The sequence below is a fragment of the Botryllus schlosseri genome, chromosome 14 (genome assembly GCF_051294905.1).
Source record: "Botryllus schlosseri isolate E-star chromosome 14, Bs_hap1, whole genome shotgun sequence".
Lineage (NCBI taxonomy): Eukaryota > Metazoa > Chordata > Ascidiacea > Stolidobranchia > Styelidae > Botryllus > Botryllus schlosseri.
The window spans coordinates 11,139,095-11,164,899 of NC_137249.1; the positions used below are offsets into that span (position 1 = coordinate 11,139,095).

The window sequence follows — 25,805 nt, forward strand, 5'->3', positions numbered from 1 at the left end:
AAATTATTCATTTGTAGCGACTCTCAAAGGCGCGCTCATCCCCTTTGATTGTTTGACTTTTCAATGAATACATGTAACTGTTGTTTTGGGCGCAATTGCAAACATCGCTCAAATCAGACACTGCTCTCTCTTCACATTCACATTTTTCGGCGCCACCATTGGTATAGCATCACGAGAAAAATCATACTGCAGCGTAACTGATATTTGCATTGTGATTTGAAACATTCACGATTGATTGCCATTGTATTCATGAGTTAATTTTACATCATCATGATAATCATAATTTCACCTGCTCAAAACACACAATGTGATGTAATGAACAGATAGGGGAATGCCGAAACGACCAAGCACGGTCTCTCGATCTAACAACACCTCGGCCTAATTCCCGTTGTAACAGTGTTCAAACTCGATCTTTTAATCTGTCCTTCTTTGCATTTGCTTTACTTCTATTCTTCCTTCTTCGGGCTTTTATGTAAGACACCATAGGAACAGGATGGCTAGGGAGAAGAAGCCCAGATAAACTCTCGATACTTTGCAACGTGCTACGCAACTTCCCAAATGACGGCGCAGTGTGGCGCGGTAAAAATAACTCATTACTCCAACCTCCGCGTCAAAAGGTGACGCGTTTTCGTTACGCAAGCCGTTTGTGGCGCCTCCAGATATTTGCCTTTTGGTAGTTCGCATCCGTCATCGCTCACACGTCCCCTGCGAACTTTTCCAGAATCAAGTGCGCACCGAACTAGACCTGCTGCACGCCGTCAAGCAATCCATGTCGAGACGGATGGAGCAGAACTACCGGAAGCTTTCGGAGGACGTCAACTCGCACTTGTCCACGCACACGACCCAAATTACCCGCGTCGAAACTTCGGTGACCAGGTGAGCTTGCATGCAATTGACCACCATTATGATTGCAGGGTAGGCCTAATTAACCAATTAACGTGTTGGAAACTGGACGGTTTATCGGTTATGAAAAATTTATATTGATGTTGAAATTCTTACAGGTGAGCGAGTGAGTGTAGGTCTACCAAAACTTATTAGGAGAACAGGAGATATCTATTTAGCTAATTTGGTTTCTAATCAAATTACATATAGGCTGGGTTGCATTTAAAACAAGCATTTAAAACACTTTTTTAAAAACACGCTTTGTACAAAGGCCGTTTTAAAAAAATGTGTTTTTTTTCAAGCTGTAAAATTATACCATAATTCTGTAAATACTGTCCAAAAATACGTTGTATGAGCCTACGGACAATTACCACCCGATGTGGCCGACGTATATCGATATGGGATGGCTGTAACCCTCAAAATAGTCAGTTCAACATCAATAGTACAGATATTTCGCCAAAGGAGCTAGATTCCCCCTATTTTCAATTGTCAATGCCAATCCACTATGACGCCACCATTGAATATTCGTGACGTCATGGCTTTAAAAAAAAACGATAAAATATCATGTTTTAAACAAAAGCCTTGTATTAAACAAGTTTTTTTTAATTTTATTTTTATTTTAAATACAACCCTACATATAGGAATCCTTATGTAACTACCAACTACCATACATATATGATATTGGAATAGAGCCGTCACGCTTAAATCTGTACAGTGTACATGCAAGAAGGTATCACAGATTCTGGTGCAATTTCTGGCGAAGCAAGGTTGGTTTTGTGCTCATCTACGTTGTACGACCTCGAGTCCGTTCGCATGGTCTATACTCACTACTCAGCTGTTCTTACATACCCAACAAATACACGAATATTGTCACCAAAATCCAAATATCACGTATGAAATGTATGTACGAAATGTACGACGAAATGTATGACGGGCAATCCGTATAGAAATATGATTCAAAAATTTTCGGAATTTCAATTTTCCGTGATGTACAGACGCAATTATATCGAGGATCACAGGATTTTGTTTGCGTGTAAATTAAGCTCCGCATATTATCACGTCATCAGTAGCGATACATCATATATTCGGGAAACCTGTCCAATCTACAGCGTGGGGACGCATACGACATCTCTATGGTGATTTTAGATCAGACCAGAAATAATACATTTTAAATGTGCAACCGCATTGAGAAACTATACACTGTCACGTCAGCAAGAACACCTACGTTTCATGCACAGAAACGGGGACTCCGTCATGATTTATCTGCGCTTATGTACCTCCATTATGTCTAGCACACAGCGTATTGAACTGATAATAATCGTATATACGGACGGATGCTTTCAAGGTGTGACGATATTGAGAAACTACCGTCACAGTAGCACGAACACCCATGTTCTACGAACAGAAATAGGGATTCCGTCATGATTAATATGGGCTTCACTACTTCCATTATGTCTGTACAGCGTATTGAACTGGTGATTGAATAGACTGGAGGATTTGGAGTTCAGACAGTTCGCAAGCAACTAATTCCAAGATTCGGATCTGCATTAGTAGCTCGAATCCGTAACGGGATTTGGATTTGTAAAATCTAATCCCATTAGAGCTTTCATTTCAAATAGATTTAGGTTACGTCATGTCGCGCGTGTCCGCGCAGGCACGGATGCGCCTCGCCACTCGATCACGCTAACCGCGTTTTCAGGCAGGCAGAAAGGATTAAGCATCTGACTGCAATCGTAAGGAGGCATAACGACTTGTTGAATTCCGACGATCTCTTTGACGCGTCGCTCATGAAACACGTCGACAACATCACGAACTATCTGGGCATGATGTACACGAATTTGAGTCGGGTTTCGGAGTCCTACGACGTGATGCGGACGAAGGTAAGTCGTGCGGACGCATGGGTTGAACTTGCGCTGTCTAGGGTGGTCACTGTGGTCAGTTAAGAAATATCTCTACATAAATGGCCCGGGCCTATTTCGTACAGTGTACTGTAGTACATTACTGTTTCTCAAACTTTGTACCTTACGGACCGGTAAAACTTTTAAACAAATTTGGCAGACCTGTTAACCTTAAAAAATCAGGATCAACCCAAAAAGCAATAATTACGACAAATGTACGCAATCCAAAAGTTAAAATAATGAAACGCCAATTTATTGAGAAATGTGCTGCTATCGTGTTCGTGTTGATATCATGCATGTTGTTGTTCTATTGAAGTTTCTGTAAGGCGAAGTACTACATTGTTGCTAAATATAGGTGGCAAGCATGGAGAAAAAGTTATCAATGATGGGGACCGCCGCGCACAGAATGACGGAAGCCTTTGAAAATAATACACAGGTCACTGCGAGACTTCAAAATTCGTACACAGCGACCGCCCAGGTAAATTTCGCTATTTTGTTTATCTTTTCTGTTCTGAACTTCAGTGGAAAAGTTACACCGGGTGGGATTCACCACCCGTTGATCAAGCTTCGTACAGCATCGTTTGAATCGCGACTTCATCGTGGATCGCAGTTGATTGTGACTGATAAATTCCACCTTTAGCCGCTACACCAGCTGATTTTCAGATGTAGCGGTTATAACAGCTGATTTGTTTCTGGAATAACTTTTGCCTGAGTAAGCTATAATGCGACAGAATGTAATGCCGTAAGTGAGCAATTGAAGCGGGCATTTTCATAACTCAATATTATCGCCATGCGCGATAATTTTCTGTATCGGTTTCTTTGTATTACGTTTCGCCGACTCGATAAGAAATGCGGACTGCGTATTTTTCGGCAATATTCATTGTCCAACACTTATAATGCAACGAAAATGTTACTGTTTTTTAAATTACAACAAAGAACATTTGAATGAAAAGGTCTTGACCCCGAAACAAGCAATACCTAGATTATTGAGCACTGTATCGACATAAAGGATGCTGTTCTGCGAATTACTCGTTATGACGATGTGCCGTAACACGGATCTCACTTATATACAGACCTACCTGTTAAACCCTTCACAACGCCAATGCAAAACTTCAAGTAACGCCCGCGCCATATTATTCAAGCATCACACGAGTGTAGCGACCAATAGAATTTGGGACCGCAAAAATTTGTTTACCTAAATTCTATCCAATTTCACCTGGAAGGGGACATATTGTTCACAACAACGCTCAATATACAAATATAATGGTAAATAGCCCCAGATCTATCAATGTTGTACGGAGCGAACACATGATACCGTCAAACTAGTGATATTCTGAAGAAATGGCTGGCATTTGAACATTCTTCCCAAATAGATTTGTGCTCCCCCCTCTCCTACATCTATGAAGCTTAACTGTGAACAGGGCATGCAGAATGGCGGAGAGTTGGAAAAATGTAATAGCGTCTCTTATAGATAACAGTACTTTACAACTCCATAGTGGTTGGTATCGTACAGACGAAAGTGCTTAATTGAACAACCAGATCTTTACAGTAAATCGAATCAAACCGTAAAGGGATATATTGAATATTCGGACACGCGTTCAACTGTTCACGCATTAAAAATGCGGTCCAGGCATCTGCGTTCCAGCGATTGGCGCACAATCGTTTGAAGTCGCCTCGATTAAAATTCCACGCATGCGGTCCATGGGTAATTGAGCACCAAAGCCCTTTCATTGTTATCGAAATATGCATTGCGATCGTTCGCCCGAAAACAATCGACAATATACCGGTCTTTTCAAAGTGTAATCGTCTCCTATCGCCGTTTCGATCGTGTCGCTTATTTGTCAATCTGCTGTAGTGAGAAATTCCTTGAGCTGTGACCCGTGGTCTTTGTGAAAATGCAGGAATTGCAAAGGTTGTCGGACCTTTTGAATTTCCTGACTGAGAGATACGACGAAGAGTCCGGCACGTTGCGGAGCGATCTGGACAAAGCGCTGGAGACTCAGAAAATGCACGAGAGGAATATCAGCGCTCTGATGAACACGGCGCCGCAAGAAGATAGTCAGGTACGCTGAATCGATATTCTATGACTTTATCTCATACGACATTCGTCAGAATTTCCCGCCCATTTTGAATTTAGTTATGTGTAGGGCAAATTTTTGTTGCAGTCAAATCCGTGGAAAGTTGCATTTATTTTTCACAAAAGTTGCACTAGTCTAAAAGACCACATTTTGGTCGGTTGACTAAAAAAAGATCAACTTCCCAGTTCCACTCCCGCAAACCAGTTCTCCATTCACATTCTCCGTTGGTTGACTAAAAAAAAGGTCAACTTTCCGGCTCAGCTCCCGAAATACCCGTTACAGCGTTACGTCAGTGCTGATTCACGGTATTCCAGTCGAATAATCAAGCGATCTATTCACGTATACTGCCAAATATTTCCAGTAAAAAGTTGGTTGCATGAAAAATCGAAAAAAACTTGCAAAATGTTTCATGAAAAATCGAAAAAGTTGCAAAAAGTTGCACTATAAGATTCCCGCAAGCAGCTTAAAACAGAATTCCACGTAACTTCCGAGTATTTAGGAAGCTGCCGGAAGCTGTAAAAAAAGTTGCAAAAGTTGCAAAAACTTGCCCTAGTTATGTGTAACGTTCTGACCTCATCTTTTGAAACATAATTTTACTTTATCTGTGATTAATTTCCCTTCCTTGAATAAAGGACCTTGTTACGTCTATATGATATTAGCCTATATTTTTTTACGATGTTCACGATATCATTAGCGTGATGTATTGTTGATAGATAATTCCATGCTTTCTCTCAATGCATGAAATGAATTGTGGATACGGTCTTCGATAAGCACAGCATTGTTTATGATTATTGACTTGAACTGTACTCATTTACGCCGAAATTTCTGTAGAGTCGAAGAGAGTTCTCGCATTTTCTAGCCGATGAGCCAGTCTCGAACACGCCGCTACAAGTCACGCAGACATTCAGAGTAAGTTTATTTCTTGCTAATTGTCGGCACATATCTCATGTGCGGTTTTAATTGTTTCTAATGCAATCTTCATTTTTGGCGTGGATTCCAACTAGAAATGAGTTAAACGTCGAAATAAAATGTCGAGTCCGCGAAGGGAAGGCAGCGCTCAGATTTCCCCCTGTTGGGGATCAACACTAGGGTACCATATTTTGGAGTCGTGAAAGGAGGACACTTTTATCAAATGATAAAATTTAGTTTACCGAAATTGAAAACACCTAATTTTGATGTATTTACTGGAAATCTTGTGTCGTCTAATACAAAAATCATCACTTGACTTCACTCATGACGTACCCACTTTTTACCGATATTTCAGTGGTGTTGACTAAAAAATTGGTAATTTTTCCCATATCTACTCCCGAAATGCCCGTATCGCCGTAGTTGTCGTTGATTGGCGTTCGCTGCGTCGGAGTCCGGTTTTTGATCGCATTCTAGCATCAAAAAAAGGAGGTCAAATTCTTGAAAAAGATGGCAATTAGGTATCCTCCTTGAATTGATTGAAAAAAGACGATAAATCCTCTTAAAAGAGGACATATGGTAACCCTGATCAACACCAATGCGCACCGCCAGGCGCCATTTATATGGGTGTCCTCGTAATATACCACCCGAAGCGATACGGACACGGATGTTGACCGAATCCAACAGAAATATAGATACTCTTGTAAATGTCACCTGATGACGAGGCGTGGACGAATGAAAAGATTATCTCTGTTGGTATAGTAGAATAATAGCGTGATAAAATCGGCCAATATTCTTTAATCAGTGTATTTGGTCAGACATTACTTGCGAACGACCGTTTGATTATGATTTGGCAAATAACTTGTTATTGTACGTTCTCAGCCTTCTTTTGTGTCGTGTTTAACGTTTGTAAAATCCCTGTCACACGTGCATTGTGCATCCTAACGCCTTCAAACTATATCTACATATAATATCTGTATTCCATAATTATCGTCTACACTACACTAACTTACAAAGGTTAAACTGCGGTGCCAACAACTCTAAGTGTTCTATATTCCTTGCCGTCAAATTCCAGTGCAATGCAACTGAGTAGGCGCGTCTCTGCTACATTGTATTGATGTTACGGCAGCGCAGCTTTTGAAATATGATTGGGATTAACACTGCTATCAAAATCTACCTTACGCGACGTATGCCAACTCCGTATCGGATAACACGCAGAATTAAAATCATGAATGACAACGCCAGGTTCTGTATGAAGGCGCGGCATTGCGTACTTGATTATGTTCCGCAAAATGAAATCATCTACTATATTTAGAGACTGTTGATTGAGCTGGGCGTGGAGGACCGCATCACCCGTCTCACCAGAGTGATGCGTCTTCAGCAGCACCGCATGGCCAACGTCACAAAGGCAGTGATCAAAATAGCGGAGGACAAGGAAGCGATAACGGACACCACCACGCACTATCTGAGCATTATTAAGTCCCAAGCGGACTTGATTAAAGATCAAAACAAGACCATAACAAAACTTGAATTGATGGTGAGAGCCATAGGTATCGTATCGCCGCTGCTTTGTAATGCTATCCGGACCGACTTAGCGTTACGTACCGACGTTTCAACGTCTATCAACCACGAGGCGACCTTAGTACCCAGTTACAGAGCGAAATAATCGATATCCAATTTTAACCGCAATCCCGGTTCGAATTTCGCTGTCACCCGAGTTCTTTATTGGCAATTTCGACAACGCATCCCGTTCTTTTACCAAGAAACGGCTCATACGCGGAAGGCGTAGCCAGCGGTTTTTGTGTTTTAGCTCGGGTACCGGTAACATTTCAAAACAAATTTAGCGTACTGGTGAACCTTGACAAATCGAAATTATCTCAAAATGTAATTACGACAAGTGTATGGCAGTCAAAAGCCAATATTGGGAACTGCTGCTGCCTTTTTCAGGATACACGTGTTATACGTAGCTCTGTAGAAGTTTTTGAGAGACGAAATCCTGCTAATGAATAAAATGACTAGCTTGATTTTGATAGTTCGGTTTCTTTTGAAAGCACTGCTCCCTTGTTGTTTGCTAGCCTCTATTTTATACTGCCAAATGTCGCTAAATTATGCTGTCGTAATTTAAGGAATTTTGATTAAAAATTATTTTTTTTATCTGTAGGCTACTTTGATACAGTTTCGTGCAACACTTGTAGCATCGTGACGTAAGCTGACTCCAGAGTAGACCTTGTCCGCTATATTACGACACCCTGCAGAAAATGTCTTTTAAATTTCTAAATTAATCTAAAATTTGATGTTTGAATTCTCCAATCAAGGGACTAGCGTCCTATTTCTCGCATTTCTGAATTGAGATAGAATTGTAATATATTAGGCGGACCGGCAGATAACTTGACACGGATCGGCGGTTGAGAACCACTGGTTTAGATTCCGAACTCCAGAGCGAGAAAACGCTGTTTCGCGGCTTTTTGCGCAAAGCTCCAAACAGTCGAACACTATACATATTGCATTAGCATGTTAGTAATACTGGTTTTACGTTTTGCGTTAGGTAAATGAACAGGAGCAGACCATCGGAATGATGCAAGACGACTTGATGAACGGAGAGGATAGCGTACGAAAATTGACCAATATCATCGCGAATATTGCCGTTAACGCAAAAAGTCCAATGGCATCGCAAAGAGGTATAAAAAATAACTATACTTCATGAACCTGATTTGTCTCGTTTACAAAGTCGACAGATATTTCGCGTACGTGATATAATATTGGTGATATATGCCGCAAGTGACCCTGACAGATCTAATCGCTCTGCATTTCTATACGATCGCCGTTGTGCTCTCTATCGACATCAGGCGTCGCTGAGAATACTGTAATGTAGTTTGAATAAGGTCCGTCCGCTGGAAGTCGCAATGGAGCTGAGTCTGGACGTAACTGCTCGGACTCCGTTCGACTATAGATGACTAACCTACGGTTATCTATAGCTTGACAATTTCGGGAACATTACAACTGAATCTGACGTACGCTACGCAGCACCAGCGCAGCACCAAGAAACTCTTTTCATCGTACAATACCGCTTTCAATTCACTGGAAGTATAACGCCCCAAAATCACAACTACAGCTACCAATTTCAACCATGAAAATCTAACACGCGTTATTAAGACATGTTCACATTAATGCAGATACCATTTACCGGCAACTTGTCGCTCGTGCATTTTCATCGGCGATCTCTATTGTAACAGGGTTTCTAGAATCTAGATATATCTTACGCGAAGGCACTCTTTCAATAATGAGAAAACCAAGATTCGGCGCTGCTAATTTTTTGGGTACTCAATCATTCGTTCGTTATCATTTGATTGTTTGAGACAATGCCTTTCCGCTAATGTTTGTTGGGGATGTTGCCACTCGACCGTTTACAAATCTTGACCCCGTTTCGAAACAACAAGACGGCAGAAATGCAGGACCGTGCCAAAGTGGTACTGCGAACATACAATGAAGGGCATAATTTATTTGGCGAACACTAAAACACGAGAAGGTGAAGTCATGTAGGCCGGATATAAGGGAATATCAAAGGTGCGAACTGGAGTTACTCGTCGATAGATATCTGAATCGTGTCAAATTGTATCTTTACATAACGTATTCCCGCCAATCACCTCAAGATTTGTGATGAGTAATATTTGATTCATGAAACTCCTAATCATACTAATCAGCTGTTTTTATTATCTTCATCCACTCAAGATACTCGATGTACTACAATCCGCAAGACGCAATGTGATATAGGCCGAGTTAGATTCCCACCGTAGACCACAAGATCCGCAATAAGTTTACGGAGCTGGGGTAGAGTATTCTTTGTACGCGAAATGGTGTGATTGACATTTCCCGACAAGTAAACCGTATCACGTATCGTAGCGAAGATTTGCTTAATGTCACATCGTCATATGTCTAACTTCGTCAACATAACGCGTTTATTTGATCGTTGTCTTGACGGCATTTGAGCAGATATTTAGGTCAGAGTAATTGATACTACCATGGAAACCCTTCCGTAAAATGTGTATGGTTTACCCATCATTTTCCCAGCTTCGTCACGCTATCTAGCTACAGTCCTGCGCCAAATTCAATTCAATTCGTGTATGTTTCACGTCCTCATATTCCTTTTACGAATGTAAGACATGTTCCGACATAGGCGGGCGGTTTTGTGAACCGAGGCGACAAAAACGCTTTCTAGGCTTGTAACAACCACCAACGATATGGCTATAGAGATTGTACAATTGATCATACAATCGCTAAAATTCGATCAAGTTTCGTCAATGGTCGCGTGATTTCTTCAGATTGCCACGACGTATGGTTGAACGGGCATCGGGAAAGCGGCGTGTACAACATCATCGAAAACATGAAATTGCGGCCGGTACAGTGCAACTTGACGGATTACGGCGGCTGGACTGTGATTCAGAAACGGCGAGATGGCTCCCAAGACTTCGACCAAAGTACGTCAGCTCAGCGTGTAATGAGATATAGATGCAACGCGGAACACATCCCACCCACTGTCTTCAGACATGTAGAATCATCCGTAACATCAGGTTTTCGGTAAATGGCCCGGTGCGGTTGCACAAAAACGTGCGTGTCGCCGTATCTAGGTAATCATATACGATCGTTACGTTATGTCGAAGATTTAAGAGATTCCACTGCGGTTTCCAGCTGAATAGTAAGCCACTATTCATGGAAGATGAAGGAAATTCACGGATTCCACATGAGTCATAAACATCATTATTATTATTCGGTTCACAAATCCTTCATATCAACCCAGGGATATCTAGAACTCTCGATATCCCTGATAGCAAGCCCGTGGATATAATAGGATCTGATGATTGGCTGCGAAAGAGGGGTGTGACGGGGTTCGATGTGACGTGGCAAATATATTTGGTGCAAAGCGGTACCTAAATACCCCATCATTACTCCCCAGGTTTTTGAAAATCTTTCGTTATACTACTATATGCTATCGCTGGATATAGCTGTTATTAGAATTTATTATGTTGGAATAAATGAACTCTACTTGCAATGCGAGGCAGCAGCAATAAAGCAAATCCTTGTATATGTTTAGATAAATGTGTATTCACACCCCTGATATACGGGTGTGAATACATGCACCTATGACACATGAAACCAGAACCTGTCTACAGAGTGTGGTTAGCGGCACATTTTCGGATTATATGTTTATCCACCACTGGGAACTTTCCACTCGGAAATGCATTGATCAAAACAGCCCTTGGGTGGAATTATTTTGATCTGGAATCGCGTTGGTCCAGTACCTGCAGCGACTCAAATTGTATTGTGCTCTATAATCTCATTATTCCTTCCGTGCACCAGACCAAAGCGAAGCTCGTCTGTAAAATTCGTTTAAGCCCGACACGCAGTAGTGTAGGCTAGTACAGTGCTCTTCAACCTTTTTCGACGTACACCCTTTTAAGGTTTACTTGAAACTGCTACACCCCTGGCCGGATAACTCATTGATTCCGTATAGTAAGCCTAGACCAGGGCTGGCCAACCTTTTCGGCCGACGGGCCACATTTGATTGATGAAATTCTGCGCGGGCCACTATCCGCGCGAAGCGCGAAAATTTTTCGAAGTTCATAGGTCAATAATATTGTCATTTGATTATATTGCGGGCCTGCTGTATATCGCTGGGCTAAGTTTGCGAGGACTGGGCTATTCGGCGCATGGACATATCGATATCGGAAGCTGCGACCAACATGCGTCAATCATTTCGTGTATAGGTCTCATAGTCGACGGTCTTACTGCCAGTGCAAACGCATGGTCGCACATGTTGAACGACACTTTGTCTCGTAATCGCTAGTATAATTAGACTCAATCTGATACATTGGGTGTTCTTCAATTTTCACAAAAGAGCAACAATATTAAGAACAAGAAATCGAGTGACAACATATTGCGCTAAGCTTGTAGAAAATTTTTACTTTTGATAAATCTATCGCAAATTATTCTGCTTTATTGTAGTCTACGAAGATATACCAATATATGAATGGTTGATGGATCTGTCAATGAGTCGAAACGGATATTTTAGTCATCACATCTCAAGTGTTGCGGCCAGACTAATCAAATTTTTCGTTGGCCATGCAAGTTCACAATCTGGGCAATCCATTTTTGATGATTTCGGAAATTACCTCGCGGGCCACTCAAAACCTTCTCGCGGGCCACGGGTTGGCCGGCCCTGGCCTAGACCATGGGTGTTCATGTTCATGTTCAACCTCCTTGTTATTCACGGCCGTGCTTCGATTCCTTACATAGCATACTACCGCATTCCGGCGTAGAGTCGTAATGGCCCATCTGGACGTCATATAATCAGGACTCTAACTGCCGCACGCCAAACCCGTCGATTGGGGGGGGGGGCGAACTCGAAGGGGTCCCGAAATTATTTCTTGAATAAACATAAATTATCTAGTATATTTTCAAAAATTTGTTCAACTTCATTCAATTTTTTCTTCCTACGCTCGATTTAATGTCAAATTTCTTGATTATTGGGTAGCCTTCCACAAGACAAAATATGTCGGCCATTACCGCGCCACGACGCTCCAGGACATATGAAGTTTTAGGCCATGTAACAAAATGCGATCCTAGAAGTGTGCCAGAATGATCGGCAGCGAGAAAACATTGGTCAAAAAGGACCGACCTTGTGCTGGCTGAAAACCCCGATGGGACCAAGGGGCCCGCCCGATTTATTTTTATTTACGGGCCCTACATTTTCCAAAATGTTTCATTTTGATTGTAAATCTTAAAGTAAATCTGATTACCTGGGCAGAGAGAGAGAATAACAAAATTTATAACAATATGTATGCAATTTCTGATATTATTGACGGATTCAATCACGAATTATAGAAAATTTCACGCCTCGCGCGATCTTACGCTATAAACTAGCCCACTAACGTGTATAACAAATTTCGCAGACAAAGTAGCGGTTAAAACGTAGACCGTGATGAGGGGTCTACTGTTTGGTTTATGACGCTATGGGGGCCCAAGACCAACGTTTTTTTAGGGGGGGGGGCTGACGAAGTGCTGTTTCGGCCCTGCATATACTCATGTTAAATTGGCTACTGGCAACTTTACGCCGCGGAGAGCGCTTGTGGTGTTCTGCGCCATCACTGATTTCTTGAGGTATACCCTGCGTATAGAAATTTTTAATTGTAACAGTAGTTGCGCGGGCGCTAAAAACTTTTACATGAGGGAAATTTATTTCGTCTATAAGATGGGTAGTTTCATATATTACTGTCAACTATTTATCCATTCTTGGCACACGTGAATGATTAAGCGATGGAGCTGATGGAAGGGGTGTAGGCATACACGCAAACGAATCCGTCCTGGTATTACTTTATGGGGTGCATCATTTTCCTTTACGGTTTGCATTTGTTCGGTGGGACTAAGATTACACTATATAGAATACGAAAAATCCTGGTCCCCTGAATCGCGCAAGCGTGAATAAAATTTTCAAGTTTAAAATCTCTCAAACATTTGAGAACCTCGTCGTTAACTCAAATTTCATAATAACGGACGCCAAAACACGCTCTAATTTAATTAATATGTTTTGCAGAAACATTGTTTAACGGGTGCATGCGACCGTATGTCTGCAGGTGCTGGCCTGTTGAAATAAGGATGAACAATGCTGCAACGTATTTGAAATGCTAAATACTAATCAGGGCTCGAGGATCCAGACCACCAGCTAGCACAGTGGTTCTCAAACTAGATCCCCTAGACACACCCTGGCTACGCCCCTGTAATGATGTACACTGCGCTATTTATAAGGAGCTCACAGAAAGTACAAATTTAATATTTCTGAACCGTCGCAGTGGTTTCCTCAAGCATCATTATAGAGATAGACGGATATTGCAAGCGGAACACATGTCATCTCCATCCCTTTCTGCTCCAAAAGGAATCAAAAAGTCCATACCAACATTCAAGTGATGTGCACAAACATATGCTTTTGATACATCAAAAGGAATATAGCTTACAAGCTCGTACAGCTGATATAAACATATTTTACGATAATGCACGCCCGGTCAACATATTGATGTTCTGAAGCATACAATTGCCTGTTTATTGTGATAGCTATATAGTCATCGGTCCATTTTAATTCAGATCTGGTACACCCCTGTACACCCCATGTGAGTGGTACACCCTTTTAAAATTTTGGTACACCCACGGGTGTACGAAAACCCCGGTTGAGGAGCACTGGGCTAGTATACACATCGTGCGTAGTGATGTCACAATTGTGTACCAGGCGTCCATTTCTCTCGAGGGTGCGCAAACTCGAGTGTGCTGAGTGCTAAGATTTCGCGTCGGGTATTAGGCGTTGCATCAAGAGCCACATATTGTGACGTCATATCAGTACAGAGGACTTGAACTGTACAAACACGCAACTTTATATGCAACCATACATGAAATAAGGCCACTTACATTACATTGAAGATAATTTGGTATTTTCGAACGCATGTGTTTCATAACGCTTTCATGACTGCGGGACAAACACTATTCCACAAAAATAGTTAATATAATAACAATAATTTAATTATTATAATGTAATAATTTAGGGAGCGCCGATATCATCCCCCACACTACGTCACTGTAAACAAGGACAATATAATATAAAATGTATATTGTATAATGATGTGTATAACAGATGGAGTGCATAGCTGTGAAGAAAGAATGGGTGGCTTCACGCCTTCCACGGCAAAAGAAAGTATCTATTCTAAACTATAATTGTCACAGATATGATAGCTCACAAAGGCAAGTGGCGTATATTTTGGTTCTCGACTCGAATCGAATCGATACAATTCATATCTGATTCGGATTCATGTACTCTCGAGTAGCTTGACTTGTTCGATCAGGCTCACAGCTTACTGAGATTAGGTTTACCACCAACCTTAATCTTGGGTCATGATTATGACACCTGCATGTGTTCTGTAAATTTGCCGTGGTTGTCAACCACAAAATCATTTGCCGGCTCACAAGTTCCGAGACGCTCCGAAGTTAACATTCCAGTAAACCCTAACGATGTGAGACGAATCGAGCTATCTAATGCGGTATGAAAAACGGGGACGGAAACAGAGTTTTATTTTTAGCTTCACACCTTATTATTTATCCTAATCTTCCAGCGTTCGAAGATTACCGGCAGGGTTTCGGCGACGTGTACGGCGAGTATTGGTTGGGTCTGGACGGCATCAAGACGATTACGCGGAAGGTTCGCACCAACGTGGCCTTGCGGATTATCCTGGAAGATTGGAACGGGGATACCAGAACCGTTACCTATTCGCGATTCTATCTGTACGGGAAGGGATACAGCATATCGGTTAGTGAAATTGTCATGACAGCCAGGCGAAAGAAACCCTGAATCAGAACAATTGACTGTGTTTTCAAAAACCACTCTCGTTTGTCTTGCCGTTTCTCATTTTGTGTTAATCGCGAAGATGTACCTGTAATCTCGAAAGTGACCCCCTCCGATTAACTGCTAATGACAGGAAGCAAATCGAATAAATCTACTTTTGAAAACGCTTTCTATTGCATTTTCTACTTCTAGGTGAGGTAGTCTTAAAAGCTGCTACAAATATTTGTAATACAGTTATAATTCAGGGCGTTATTTCAATCCTAATCGAGTAACAACGCTAAGAACTTTGACCATTTATCTCTGTTGTATCTCGTACGACCATATTAACGAATGTCAACGTCTTGCGACCAATCCCCAAGTTCAATCATTGAAAGCGGTTATTACTCCTCACTATAGCACTGCAAAGTAGCCAGGTAACGCCGAGCACGAGCATGGAGATTGCGGTTGCATCCAAATCCCTGTTGTTAAACCTGTCGGATAGTTTGTAAATCTGACCCTTTTCGCTGAACTTACAGATCAGCGGCTACGACGGGGACGCGGGCGATTCCCTGTCGAGTGCGAACGGCCTGCCGTTTTCAGCCAAACTCAACGACGACGACTACGGCAACGCGTGTAACAGCAGGCGACACGCAGGTGAGAAAAAGTAACGCGGGCGTAGTCAATCAATATGGTTACCGCCTTAGCGAGGCTATTACTTTAATCCGCTCAAGACACGCTACGTTGCACCTGTTTGTCGTGTCAAAACTGTGACCTAAAAAAGAAGATTTTGCTCTAAAAAATGAGAATTTGGACCAGTTTTTATTTAAAAAACTAAATTTTGACAAACTTTGGCCCTCTTGGTATTTAAATTAGGCATCGTTGGATATACTGTTAGAATTATAGTACTTTTTCTACATTTCTGGTTTCCACGACCGTCCTTACGAAGTAACATGTCAAGAATAGAGCAAAAACGTTCAAAAGCAGCAGTTGTTTGATGGTGGAATCGAAGTTCAGTGTATTCTGCTGGAGTGCTAGTAAAACGCACCCGTTCCTTCAATCGACAATGTTGCTTACATTGCACATTTTAGACCTCAATACAAACCCGAGTTTTGTTGACATCTCGCGTACCACCCAGACGTTGAGAACCGCTGTGCTGTAAGAACCAATGTCCACCACGCAGTCAAGTTTCATATTCAGATTTGAGATATCGGCGTGAGCTTGTATAAACTTCGGACCTACTAAAATTTCACCCGTTTTTCGGTGTGTTGATCATCACGCCATGTCAACTTATTTGTTTCATTCGGTGGTTTATGAATCACAATGAGTAGACAATGGGCCATCTAGTACAGTAGGCCTATAAAGGGTCCGTGGACAGTTGGCATCCGACACTTCAACATGCGACACATGGGCATGTGGGTTAAATGACGGGTTAGGGGGGGGGGGGTTTAGGTTGGATTTAGGGCTGGGTTATAGGGTAAGGCTTGAGGTTAGGATATATATAAGGGTAAATTTCGGGAGTATGTTCCGGGTTAGGGTTAGTTTTTGGGTTATAAAGTCACATGCTGAAGTGTCCCATGCGCAACTGTCGTTTTCCATTCTGTCGCATGCTCATTGCTCATATGTCGGGCAACCCCTATAAAGTAGGTTACATGATTGTCTAATGTCAAATGATAAGTTTAAGCACTTCAAAGTAGTTTTAATATTTCTCTTATTTCCATTTGTAATGGAGTTGGGAAATGTACAGCGTTACTTGTACTTCCTATACTGTAGGCTGGGCACCATGACTCGCGTACTCGAATGTGAATCTACTAACAGTGGACAACTGTGAGATAAATTTTTCGAGTAGGCCTACTGAAATCCTACGCTCCGTGCCATCTAATGGGTAATTTATCAACATGAGCTATTGTTTCGATACTGTGTTCCACTGTGAAAGCATAGAGACTAGAATGGTTGGAATACGAAACGTGCTGTTTAAAGCTACTCAAGTTAATAGAAATGATATTTCTGTGAAGTCGTGGAGCCTTACGTAGTGCCAACGCCAACTACTTTGGCCACGTCCAGCAATCCGTTTTAATATTCGCAGGCTGGTGGTTTTCCTCGCCCGCCAACGACTGCGGCGCCTGCAACCTGAACGGCGAGTACAACCGCTTCTCCGACATCAAGTCCCCCGGAACGTCGGCCATCTACTGGAAGAGCTGGCACGGCAGCGGCTACCCGCTCAAAGGCGTATCAATGCAGATCATACCCACCGAAGTCCTGGACGACCTCAACCAACTGACAAGCACGACTTCGCAGTACGACGGTACGCTGGACGAGATAGGACCGGGTCTAGACGGAGACGGGCCTGTTCGTTTAGCCGCCGGGGAATCATACCGTGACGCTTCGGACAGCGAAGCGCCTTATTCTGATCTGGATTACGACGGGGACTATAACGGGTTTTATATGAGCGACGGTTGATGGAGCTCTAATTCGATTCATCTTTTTCAAGCGAGCTGTACGCTCGATATATGCGGATTGCGTTCGGCCCGCGCGCGGACTTGAGATGCACGGACTGAAGCGAAAAATAGCAGTATTGGGAATGTTCTGGTTCCGGTTTGTTTTGTTACTATTTCGTCAATCTAAACGCCACAAGATTGCGATATGAAATGACAGGATGGTGTCGAAGCGACTTGCTACGGTCTTTCAATCACACACCGACCTTGGCTTAGGACAGTGGCCCCCAACACGGGCGATATTGCTCTATGATGGTGATTTCAACATACATTGATTGCGGGGGGAGGTATGTTAAAGCGTTCAGTAAATTACAGTTCATAAACTGTTTGGATTCTTGCAAAGTTCGGTTTATAATGAACGGCTTCTCAATTCTTGACTCATCCCAGCGGGAGAACACAAGGATGAAATCGAGAAAATTTGCGTCACGTTACACCAATTGTGCTCGTTAATGAATTCCATCGACTTTGTTGCAGCGCATCGTTGAATGTGTCCAAAGACTGCGTTTCGCTTTGAATATTGAGTATTCAAAAATTACCGTTTCGGCATTGAGAAATGGTGGACGTAGAAGTAGTAAAAAGCAAAACTACTCAAGTTTAACAAGTATATAGAGTACTACGGAAAAGTAGATGTAATTCGTTACTGATGACACCTAATTTTTGGAGAGAATAAAGATATATCGAGCTCGATAGTGCGTGACGAATCAAAAAGTGTGGGAACCACTGGCCCAGAACATATTTATAAGAGGCATGTACAATTATACACTGAATATAAATACAAATATAACTACACAGAAAGTAATAGAAGATAACATAGAAAATAGTAGGGATGAGAATGAAATGGCATGTGACGGTAGGCGAAGTCGATATGTCGGATATGGTCCGGTAATCTCGTGAGCTAACTAGTATAAGGGGCATGTCTATCGCTGGCGATAAGAACACTTGCGTTTATCATTACACACTTTGACCGGAGATGGAAACGGGGCGACTTGATAGCACGGTCCTCTAATTGAAATGCGAGTCTCTCTTTTGACCCCGAAACTCAACCAACAAAGGCGCGCCGACTTCCATATCTGAGTCGCATACACTTTGAACATTTCTTCCGATAAGTCTAATGATTATTAGAGCAATCATCCTATTTTGCTTTGGCCTAATTTAAGTAATGCCGTTATTTGCATGGATATTATTCTTTACCATCTGTATTATATATTTCCTTGTCAACATCTTTTTTATAAACAAATATACATCTATTCGCCTGACAACGCTGGGTGGTTTTGTGCGATAAGCGGCTGATAAATGACGAAGTTGTACTGTACACTTGAACAGACGCGCGTGTATTTATATCAACAAAACACGCAACGCCATGTTCCCGTTCCTAATGCAAAGGCAAGAGTCAGTAAATCAGTGCGTCTCGAGTAGAAGGTATTCCTGAGCAGAAAAAGGAAAAGGAGGGATATAGTATGTAACTGTATTGTCTGTATACGTTTTGTAAGTTATATCCGTATCTGTCACTGTTTGCTTTAAAGATTGATATGTGGTTTCCTGTCAAACTCGAGAAGATGGATTGAAGTCAGTCATTCGAGTCGAATGCACTACTTTTAAGGACATAACTTCCAAGTTTCCGACTTTTTCGTTCCTTTGATGGTGATAATGTAATTATAATTATCCCGGTCGCACCCTGACAAATAGATTACACAGCTGCAAGAATTTCACAAAAAAAACCTGCGTCGGTATATAGTAGCGCTGTGTAGTGTGATAAGGACGCTTGTGGTTGGCAAATTGACTTACCTAACTTAATATTGAGATCATTTGCTATTCTGGGATTCGATTTTATGCCTGCGAAATTCTTCTACAATAACGCACGACCGTATCTCAGACTGTAGTTGCTCGAAAATTAAATTCACGCCGACATTCAGAAGTATTTATAGACTTGTCGCGACTATATAGCCGGTGATCCACATTCATTAACCTACCAAGCGAGCCTCATGGAAGGTTTCCGCTGTCTACATCTCGGGTTAATTTTTAGGAAAACGATATTTAGTCACCTATATAATACCATGTTAGTCAACGGAGGCATTTACACTACATCCATGGTGCTAACTCGGCTGCAAAATCGCGCGTTATTTATTTCGAGGGGATTGGTGGCGCAGAAAAGGTGAAACAGGTCTGGCATCTCAGAAACTTCGAAGCTATACTGAAGTATTTGAACAATATAAACTGATCTGAACTGAGGCGATGCCGCTATTCCAGAATGTTCGATAGACGTCTCGTACAGTGTATGTGGCATCGTCATATTCCATTACAGTTGAGAATATTCGACTGCTTTAGATAATGGAACCATGCTCAGTAAGAATAGGGAATTTTCTAAGGCGAAAAGTGGTGCTAGCAGAAGCCGTCCTCTTAGATAGATTTAGGGGTGACGTAATGTGCATGCGTACAATACCAATACTTCGTCAGGGTTGCGAATTTGACTACGACTAATCTAGAAAGGTATTGCACATTCTGTTGATCAGCAGTTCTCAACCACCGGTCCGCCACATATTTGATTTTTACATCTCAAATTGAAAATTAAAGAACATGAAGTCTCTTTCATTTATTCAGAGGGACTTCAAACATCAAATTTGGAACTGATGATAGAAATTTAGACTGTAGTTTTCTGGAATTGTTGTGCCAAGCTGTATAAGAGCAGCGTATAACTCGTTGAAGACCAGTGATATTAGAAACCCAAGAAAACTCTCAAACACAGTTTAACCAAATCGGACGGCACCTTTCGGCGGCAGTATAATAAAGTCTTGCACACAGCACAGTCGCATTTCTTTCAGAAGAAACTTGGTCAAAACGTCAATACGCGTAGCAGGTGTTCTCATTAAATTAAAGTTGCATACTTTTGTCGTGATTATGCATTCTTGATTTTAGACAGTTCACCAGTAAGCCAACCATGTTTTGAAATTTGACCAGTCCGCAAACTAAATAGGATGATAAGTGACAACCATTGCTGTAGATCACGACGCGCCGCCGTTTATTTCTACCTCATGAGACTAATTTCCTGTCAGAATGACACCGCTTTGAAAAGAAATATTTTGGAAAGGCAATAAAATCAGAGAAGAGTAGGCCTATTGCCTACACAACAGACACTGGTCACTGGCCACTTGGCCAGTTATGCTTCTTATATCAACACTCAACAGTCTGCTAGTTTGCGGCGATATAAATCCAGATTTTGTGGCGCTTTCTATATCGTAATCATGGTATTACCATACGGGAAAGGTTTTATATTTTTGCACTGCAAGGTCTCAGCACCATCGGAATGAAAACTTCTCGAGGTATAAGCTACGCCGTTCTAACATGTTTTGGTACTGGGTATCAATAAAATATACAAAAAAGTCAAATACACGTAGGCTATGGAATCAAAATGTTGCTACATTCAGACGAATTCATTTTCAGCAAATAGCTAACAGTACATGTATTTCTACAGCTCTAATGCCAAGGAATATAGACTGACAGAGTCAGAGAGCTCTAATCATCATGAACCGTACTCGGATTAAGCTGATCAGCATTATCGTTGGCTTAGAAATGATGGCAAATGGCCAAGAATTGCCCACGCAGGAATGCCGACATTCGCTTACAGGAGAAACGGGGAGCTTTACCAGCACGAACTTCCAAAGCGGTGCCTATCCACCGAATCACCATTGCTCGTGGAAGATATCAGTACAGCCGGGAAGAATAGTGAGACTCGTATTCAGGTAAGCTGAAGTATATCGCATTACTAGCTACACTGACAGGGTCGCTGCAGTAGTAGCGCCCCATCGCGAGCTCAAACATATCCCATGGTAAAATTCCCTCTGTAATGTTGATTTTGAATGTTCTTCACAACTGGCAGTTTACCGATAACATAATAACGAAAAGTACTTGTCGGATCCATGTCTTTATAATTTCACCATATCGTTTCAGAATAGGCTGTTATGATTGGTTTACAGTTTTGAATTGTAATGTGTATACATAACGATAATGACCATTGACCAGCGTTTGGTTCGATAGCATCTCAAAGAAAAATCATCATTCCCGTGTGTAGTTTAGAGAGATGGGGACCATACGGTTTCTTACCGATATGTACATACTTATCATTTGATGATTTCGTTTGGATCTCGAAGGAATCAGATGTCATATTTTTAAGACGATTCCCATCTCTCACACCTGAATATATCTATGCATGTATGCATTATCAAATGAATATCATAAAGGCTTCATTCTTCAGTATTTTCAACAACTATGATATGCCTACTTGTCATGTATGGCAATCTGGCATGTTCCATATTGGTACCAAGATAACCAGTTTTCGGCAATCGTACGCGTCAGAGTCAACTATGATTTTTTAAGTCGAACGGGGCCCAGAAAATCAGAATTCCGGTGTAAAGCACTCGTAACTTTTAGCCATATCTGTTCCCACGGCAATTGAAGATTTATGATTAAGAAATAATGCTCGAAATATCTGAATAGCATTCCGAATGCGATTACGCCCATCTTCAAAATTGCTGCGAAGGGTTTCCTTCCGCACGCACGTTTGTATAAGGAATGCATCACAATGCTCTTCACATAGTTTATTATCAATTCATTGGTATTTTGTACTCGAGTCAAATCTTAACAGGAATAATTTACCTCTCAGGTACTTCCAATTTGAAAGGGGCAGTCATTGCCAAAACGACAAGGTGTCTGTGTACAATGGGCCTTCAGAGGATTACCCGTTGCTGGGAAAGTTCTGCGGGGCTTTCCGGCCCGGTGCCCTGGTGTCAACGTCGAACCAAATCTATGTTACTATGGATACAGACTCGTCTACACAAAAACAAGGATTCTATGCGTATTACGAAGAGGAAAATTCATTCTTAGCAAGTACGGATTCTGATAATTGAATGCTCACTGCTCAGTGCTCATCCATCCATGTATAGTTTGTCATGATATTCAACGCTGAAACGATGTATGTATAGGCCAGTGGTTATCAGCTGTTTCAGCTTGAGGACTGGTAAAATTCCAAAACATATTTTGCAGACCGGCCAACTTTCAAAAATCAAAATCAACCAATAATGTATGATCCCCACAAAAGTATGCAACCCTAATTTAATGAGAATTGGTATTACACCTGTTACGCGCGGTGCTAATGGTGTTTCTGCAAGGCAAAGTCATGTTGAAACCACCAACTCGATTCTGATTGTTGAATTTCTTCTGACTGTCAAATGTCGCACAAGTGTACTGTCGCATTTCGTCAGCTTTTGTTTAAAAGTCTTCTCAGCTTTCACATATCACTATAGTCTTAAACAAGTTGTATAGGTTACTTTTAAACAGTTCAGCTATTTATTACAACACTTACAGCATTTTGACGGATGTCTGAAGAAGCCCATGAACTTATAATACGTTAGAAAGCGTTATGTATTAGTTTCAAATATGGCGTTTTATTTCGCTAATTCTCTAATTGAAGAGCTTCTTGGAAGTACAGAAATTCTATATACAATTGAATAGTATATTCATATTGAAATGAACCAAGTATATTCGGCTGGCACTCGTCAGGTCTCAAGGGTAATCCTCAGCAACTAGTAGAGCAGTGGTTCTCAACCGGGGGTCCGCGGACCCCTGGGGGTCCGTGAAGCATTTTCAGGGGGTCCGCGAAGCCTCTAAATTTTTAAAATGATCGACAACCTACTTTTTATTTACTTTAATTAGGAAAAGCATGAGCCAGTTTCGCTTCATAATTGCTCAGACTTTAGGACTCGCATCATCGAAATGGTCGTCTGAGATAAAATATCCGAATGTGCAAATTCATTTTAATTGTCAAATTGCCAATAGCCTGCTGATGCAAACATATGCTGTTTAGAGATTTTTGTTGGGTTTTGTGGAGAAATAAAATGTTGGAGATAGCAAGGTCAAACAGGGTGACTTCTAAATGTTTGCAAAACATTTTGGATTTGAAGTTATCAGTCTCAGCAAATTGGTAACCAGTCGTCTGAAATATAAATTCCTGAATTTTTTTCCTAATCTGCCCCAATGAAGGAATTGAAACCTCGCCACGAAATCCATTTTCTCCTGTGATATAACCACTAAATAACTTCAACATAAGATGCTTGATAGAAATGACTAGGCTGGACGTGATATGTTCATTAAAAACTCACAACAAAATCTGCCGTCGGAGGCGTTACGCGGTAATATTACATTCGCTACCAATATATTTTGGTGGGAATGGATTTTGGCACTCATTCATATCAAATCGAAGACGCGGATTTCCAATACAATAAATACAGCTGGAAAATTCTTTTCGAAATATTAAAAGCCAATTTTCACATATAGTATGGAGTTATTTTCAAGAAAAGTCATTTTGTGGCTATTTCTCACTAGCCTACAATTAATATTTGCACAAGACAGATGACGGTTGCACGATAATTGAGCTAATTTTGAACGAAAACTTGAGGGGGTCCGCGGGGTCTTTGACGGTCCAAAAGGGGTCCGCGAACACAAAAAGGTTGAGAACCACAGTAGTAGACAATTGGAAATAACATTGTCTATCAACAATCGTATCGGTGAAATTCTCTAATTAAGAGACAAGCCTTCAGCCTCTCTCATTTTGCAATTGAGAATGCATTGACCTGTAATGGTGGTTACTGGACAGGAATACGATAGTTGAGTTGACGGATATCGGCGTTTGAGAACAATCGGAGTAGTATAGGCTATTCACATACTGCTGTTACACAATACGTTTCCACATTTACCGGGGGTATCATAATGTGCAAAAAATACTATTTCAGCTGAAGATTCGTGTGGTGGCTTGCTGAACTCATCGACGGGAACTTTCCACAGTCCCAGATACCAACTATCTGAGTACCCTCCTTCGGCGTCCTGTTCGTGGCATATCAAAGTGCCCGGTAGCACAAATATACGAGTATCGTTCAAAGATTTTGACGTTGAGAAATCTAGGGGATGCAAATACGACGCCATAATTTTCAACAAAGATTCGGACCCGAACAGCAGGTAACGCATTTGGGTGTTCAGTTCATTCCAACACATCGTTACAGGTAAGCAAATACAGTAGCCTACATTAAAATTCCTTAAACCAACACTGATGAACTTGTCGTTTTTCGATAACAGGGTTATTCTCAATTCTCATAGTAAATCTCGTTACGTATTTACAATACAAATCCGGCTTTCTAGAAGCCACTATGTTTCAAAGTGAATACATGAGGACTTGAATTATGATGCTATACAGTATAGGGTTACCATATTTTGGAAATCTGAAAAGAGGACACTTTTTCAAAATTTTCGGACTTGCAATACCGGAGGAAAATCCTGAAGAAATGGAAAAATTTTCCCACTTCTCGGTCGTGACTAAAAAGGAGGTCAACTTTCTGGCTCAACCCCCGAATTACAGTTTTTCTTTCACATCATCCGTTGGTTGACTAAAAAAAGGCCAGCTTTCCTGCTCAGCTCCCAAAATAGCCGCCGGAGCGTTACTTGAGTGCTGATTTACTGTATATCAGTCTAATTTTGCCCTATATTTAACCAAAATTCTCAAAAAAGAGGACATTTGGGCGTCCTCCGAGGACACTTTCAAAAAAGTTTAAAAAAAAGAAGACAAATCCTCTTAAAAGAGGACGTATGGTAACCCTGCTATACAGAGCCTAAATGTAAAATTACATAGCTCCACTTTTTGCCAGTTTTAAATTGAGCCTACAGTTACAAATGGTAGCTATATGGTAGGGGGTAAATCATCGATGACGAATAATATAATCGGCTGAAAATACACCAAGGATATACAATCTCTTGGATTAATCATTTCTCTGGATCTATTCTAAAGCTACCAATCATTCAACACCTTTACCATGGTAAATATGCAAGGCACCGCTTCCGCAGCGAGTTTATTTTATGTCAACCCTGAACTCACCGTAATAACTAGGGCGATTTTTTTAGGTCAAAAAAGTCAAAATTAGGGCAAAATTGTAGCGTTGCAACAATTTCGTTTGTATCGTAGATTTTGCTCTCTCGGTGAAGTATCACTTAACATTGTTCAGCTTGTAGACTGCTTTATGGGTGGACCTACCGTTGTAGACGGCCCATTGTCTGCGCATTGTGAATCATAAACATTCAAATGAAACAAATAGGTTGACATGGTGTTATGTTCAACGTACCGCAATATCCCAACTGAAGCAAGACTGCTTGG

General features: G+C 41.4%; 2 protein-coding genes across 4 annotated transcripts in view; both read left to right on the forward strand.

Annotated features, from left to right (window-relative positions):
* LOC145455297 (uncharacterized) overlaps positions 1-18,873 on the forward strand; it is a 35,096-nt gene extending 16,223 nt beyond the window's left edge. The window contains exons 6-16 of the mRNA XM_080333252.1: positions 722-876; positions 2,582-2,762; positions 3,136-3,258; positions 4,682-4,843; positions 5,690-5,767; positions 7,080-7,301; positions 8,310-8,442; positions 10,084-10,239; positions 14,914-15,107; positions 15,659-15,776; positions 17,206-18,873. Coding sequence (XP_080189378.1) covers positions 722-876; positions 2,582-2,762; positions 3,136-3,258; positions 4,682-4,843; positions 5,690-5,767; positions 7,080-7,301; positions 8,310-8,442; positions 10,084-10,239; positions 14,914-15,107; positions 15,659-15,776; positions 17,206-17,579 — 1,896 coding nt within the window. The 3' untranslated portion in view covers positions 17,580-18,873. The remainder of the gene's footprint in view (positions 1-721; positions 877-2,581; positions 2,763-3,135; positions 3,259-4,681; positions 4,844-5,689; positions 5,768-7,079; positions 7,302-8,309; positions 8,443-10,083; positions 10,240-14,913; positions 15,108-15,658; positions 15,777-17,205) is intronic.
* A 2,169-nt stretch (positions 18,874-21,042) lies between these two features.
* LOC145455301 (procollagen C-endopeptidase enhancer 2-like) overlaps positions 21,043-25,805 on the forward strand; it is a 97,127-nt gene continuing 92,364 nt past the window's right edge. For 2 of the 3 annotated variants that reach the window (XR_013920310.1, XM_080333258.1), the window contains exons 1-3: positions 21,043-21,351; positions 22,272-22,495; positions 24,397-24,619. Coding sequence is in view for 2 of the 3 variants with exons in the window: in XM_080333258.1 (XP_080189384.1) it covers positions 21,134-21,351; positions 22,272-22,495; positions 24,397-24,619 (665 nt within the window). In the remaining variant the exon portion in view is untranslated. The remainder of the gene's footprint in view (positions 21,352-22,271; positions 22,496-24,396; positions 24,620-25,805) is intronic. The other variant, XM_080333257.1, reaches the window with a different exon arrangement.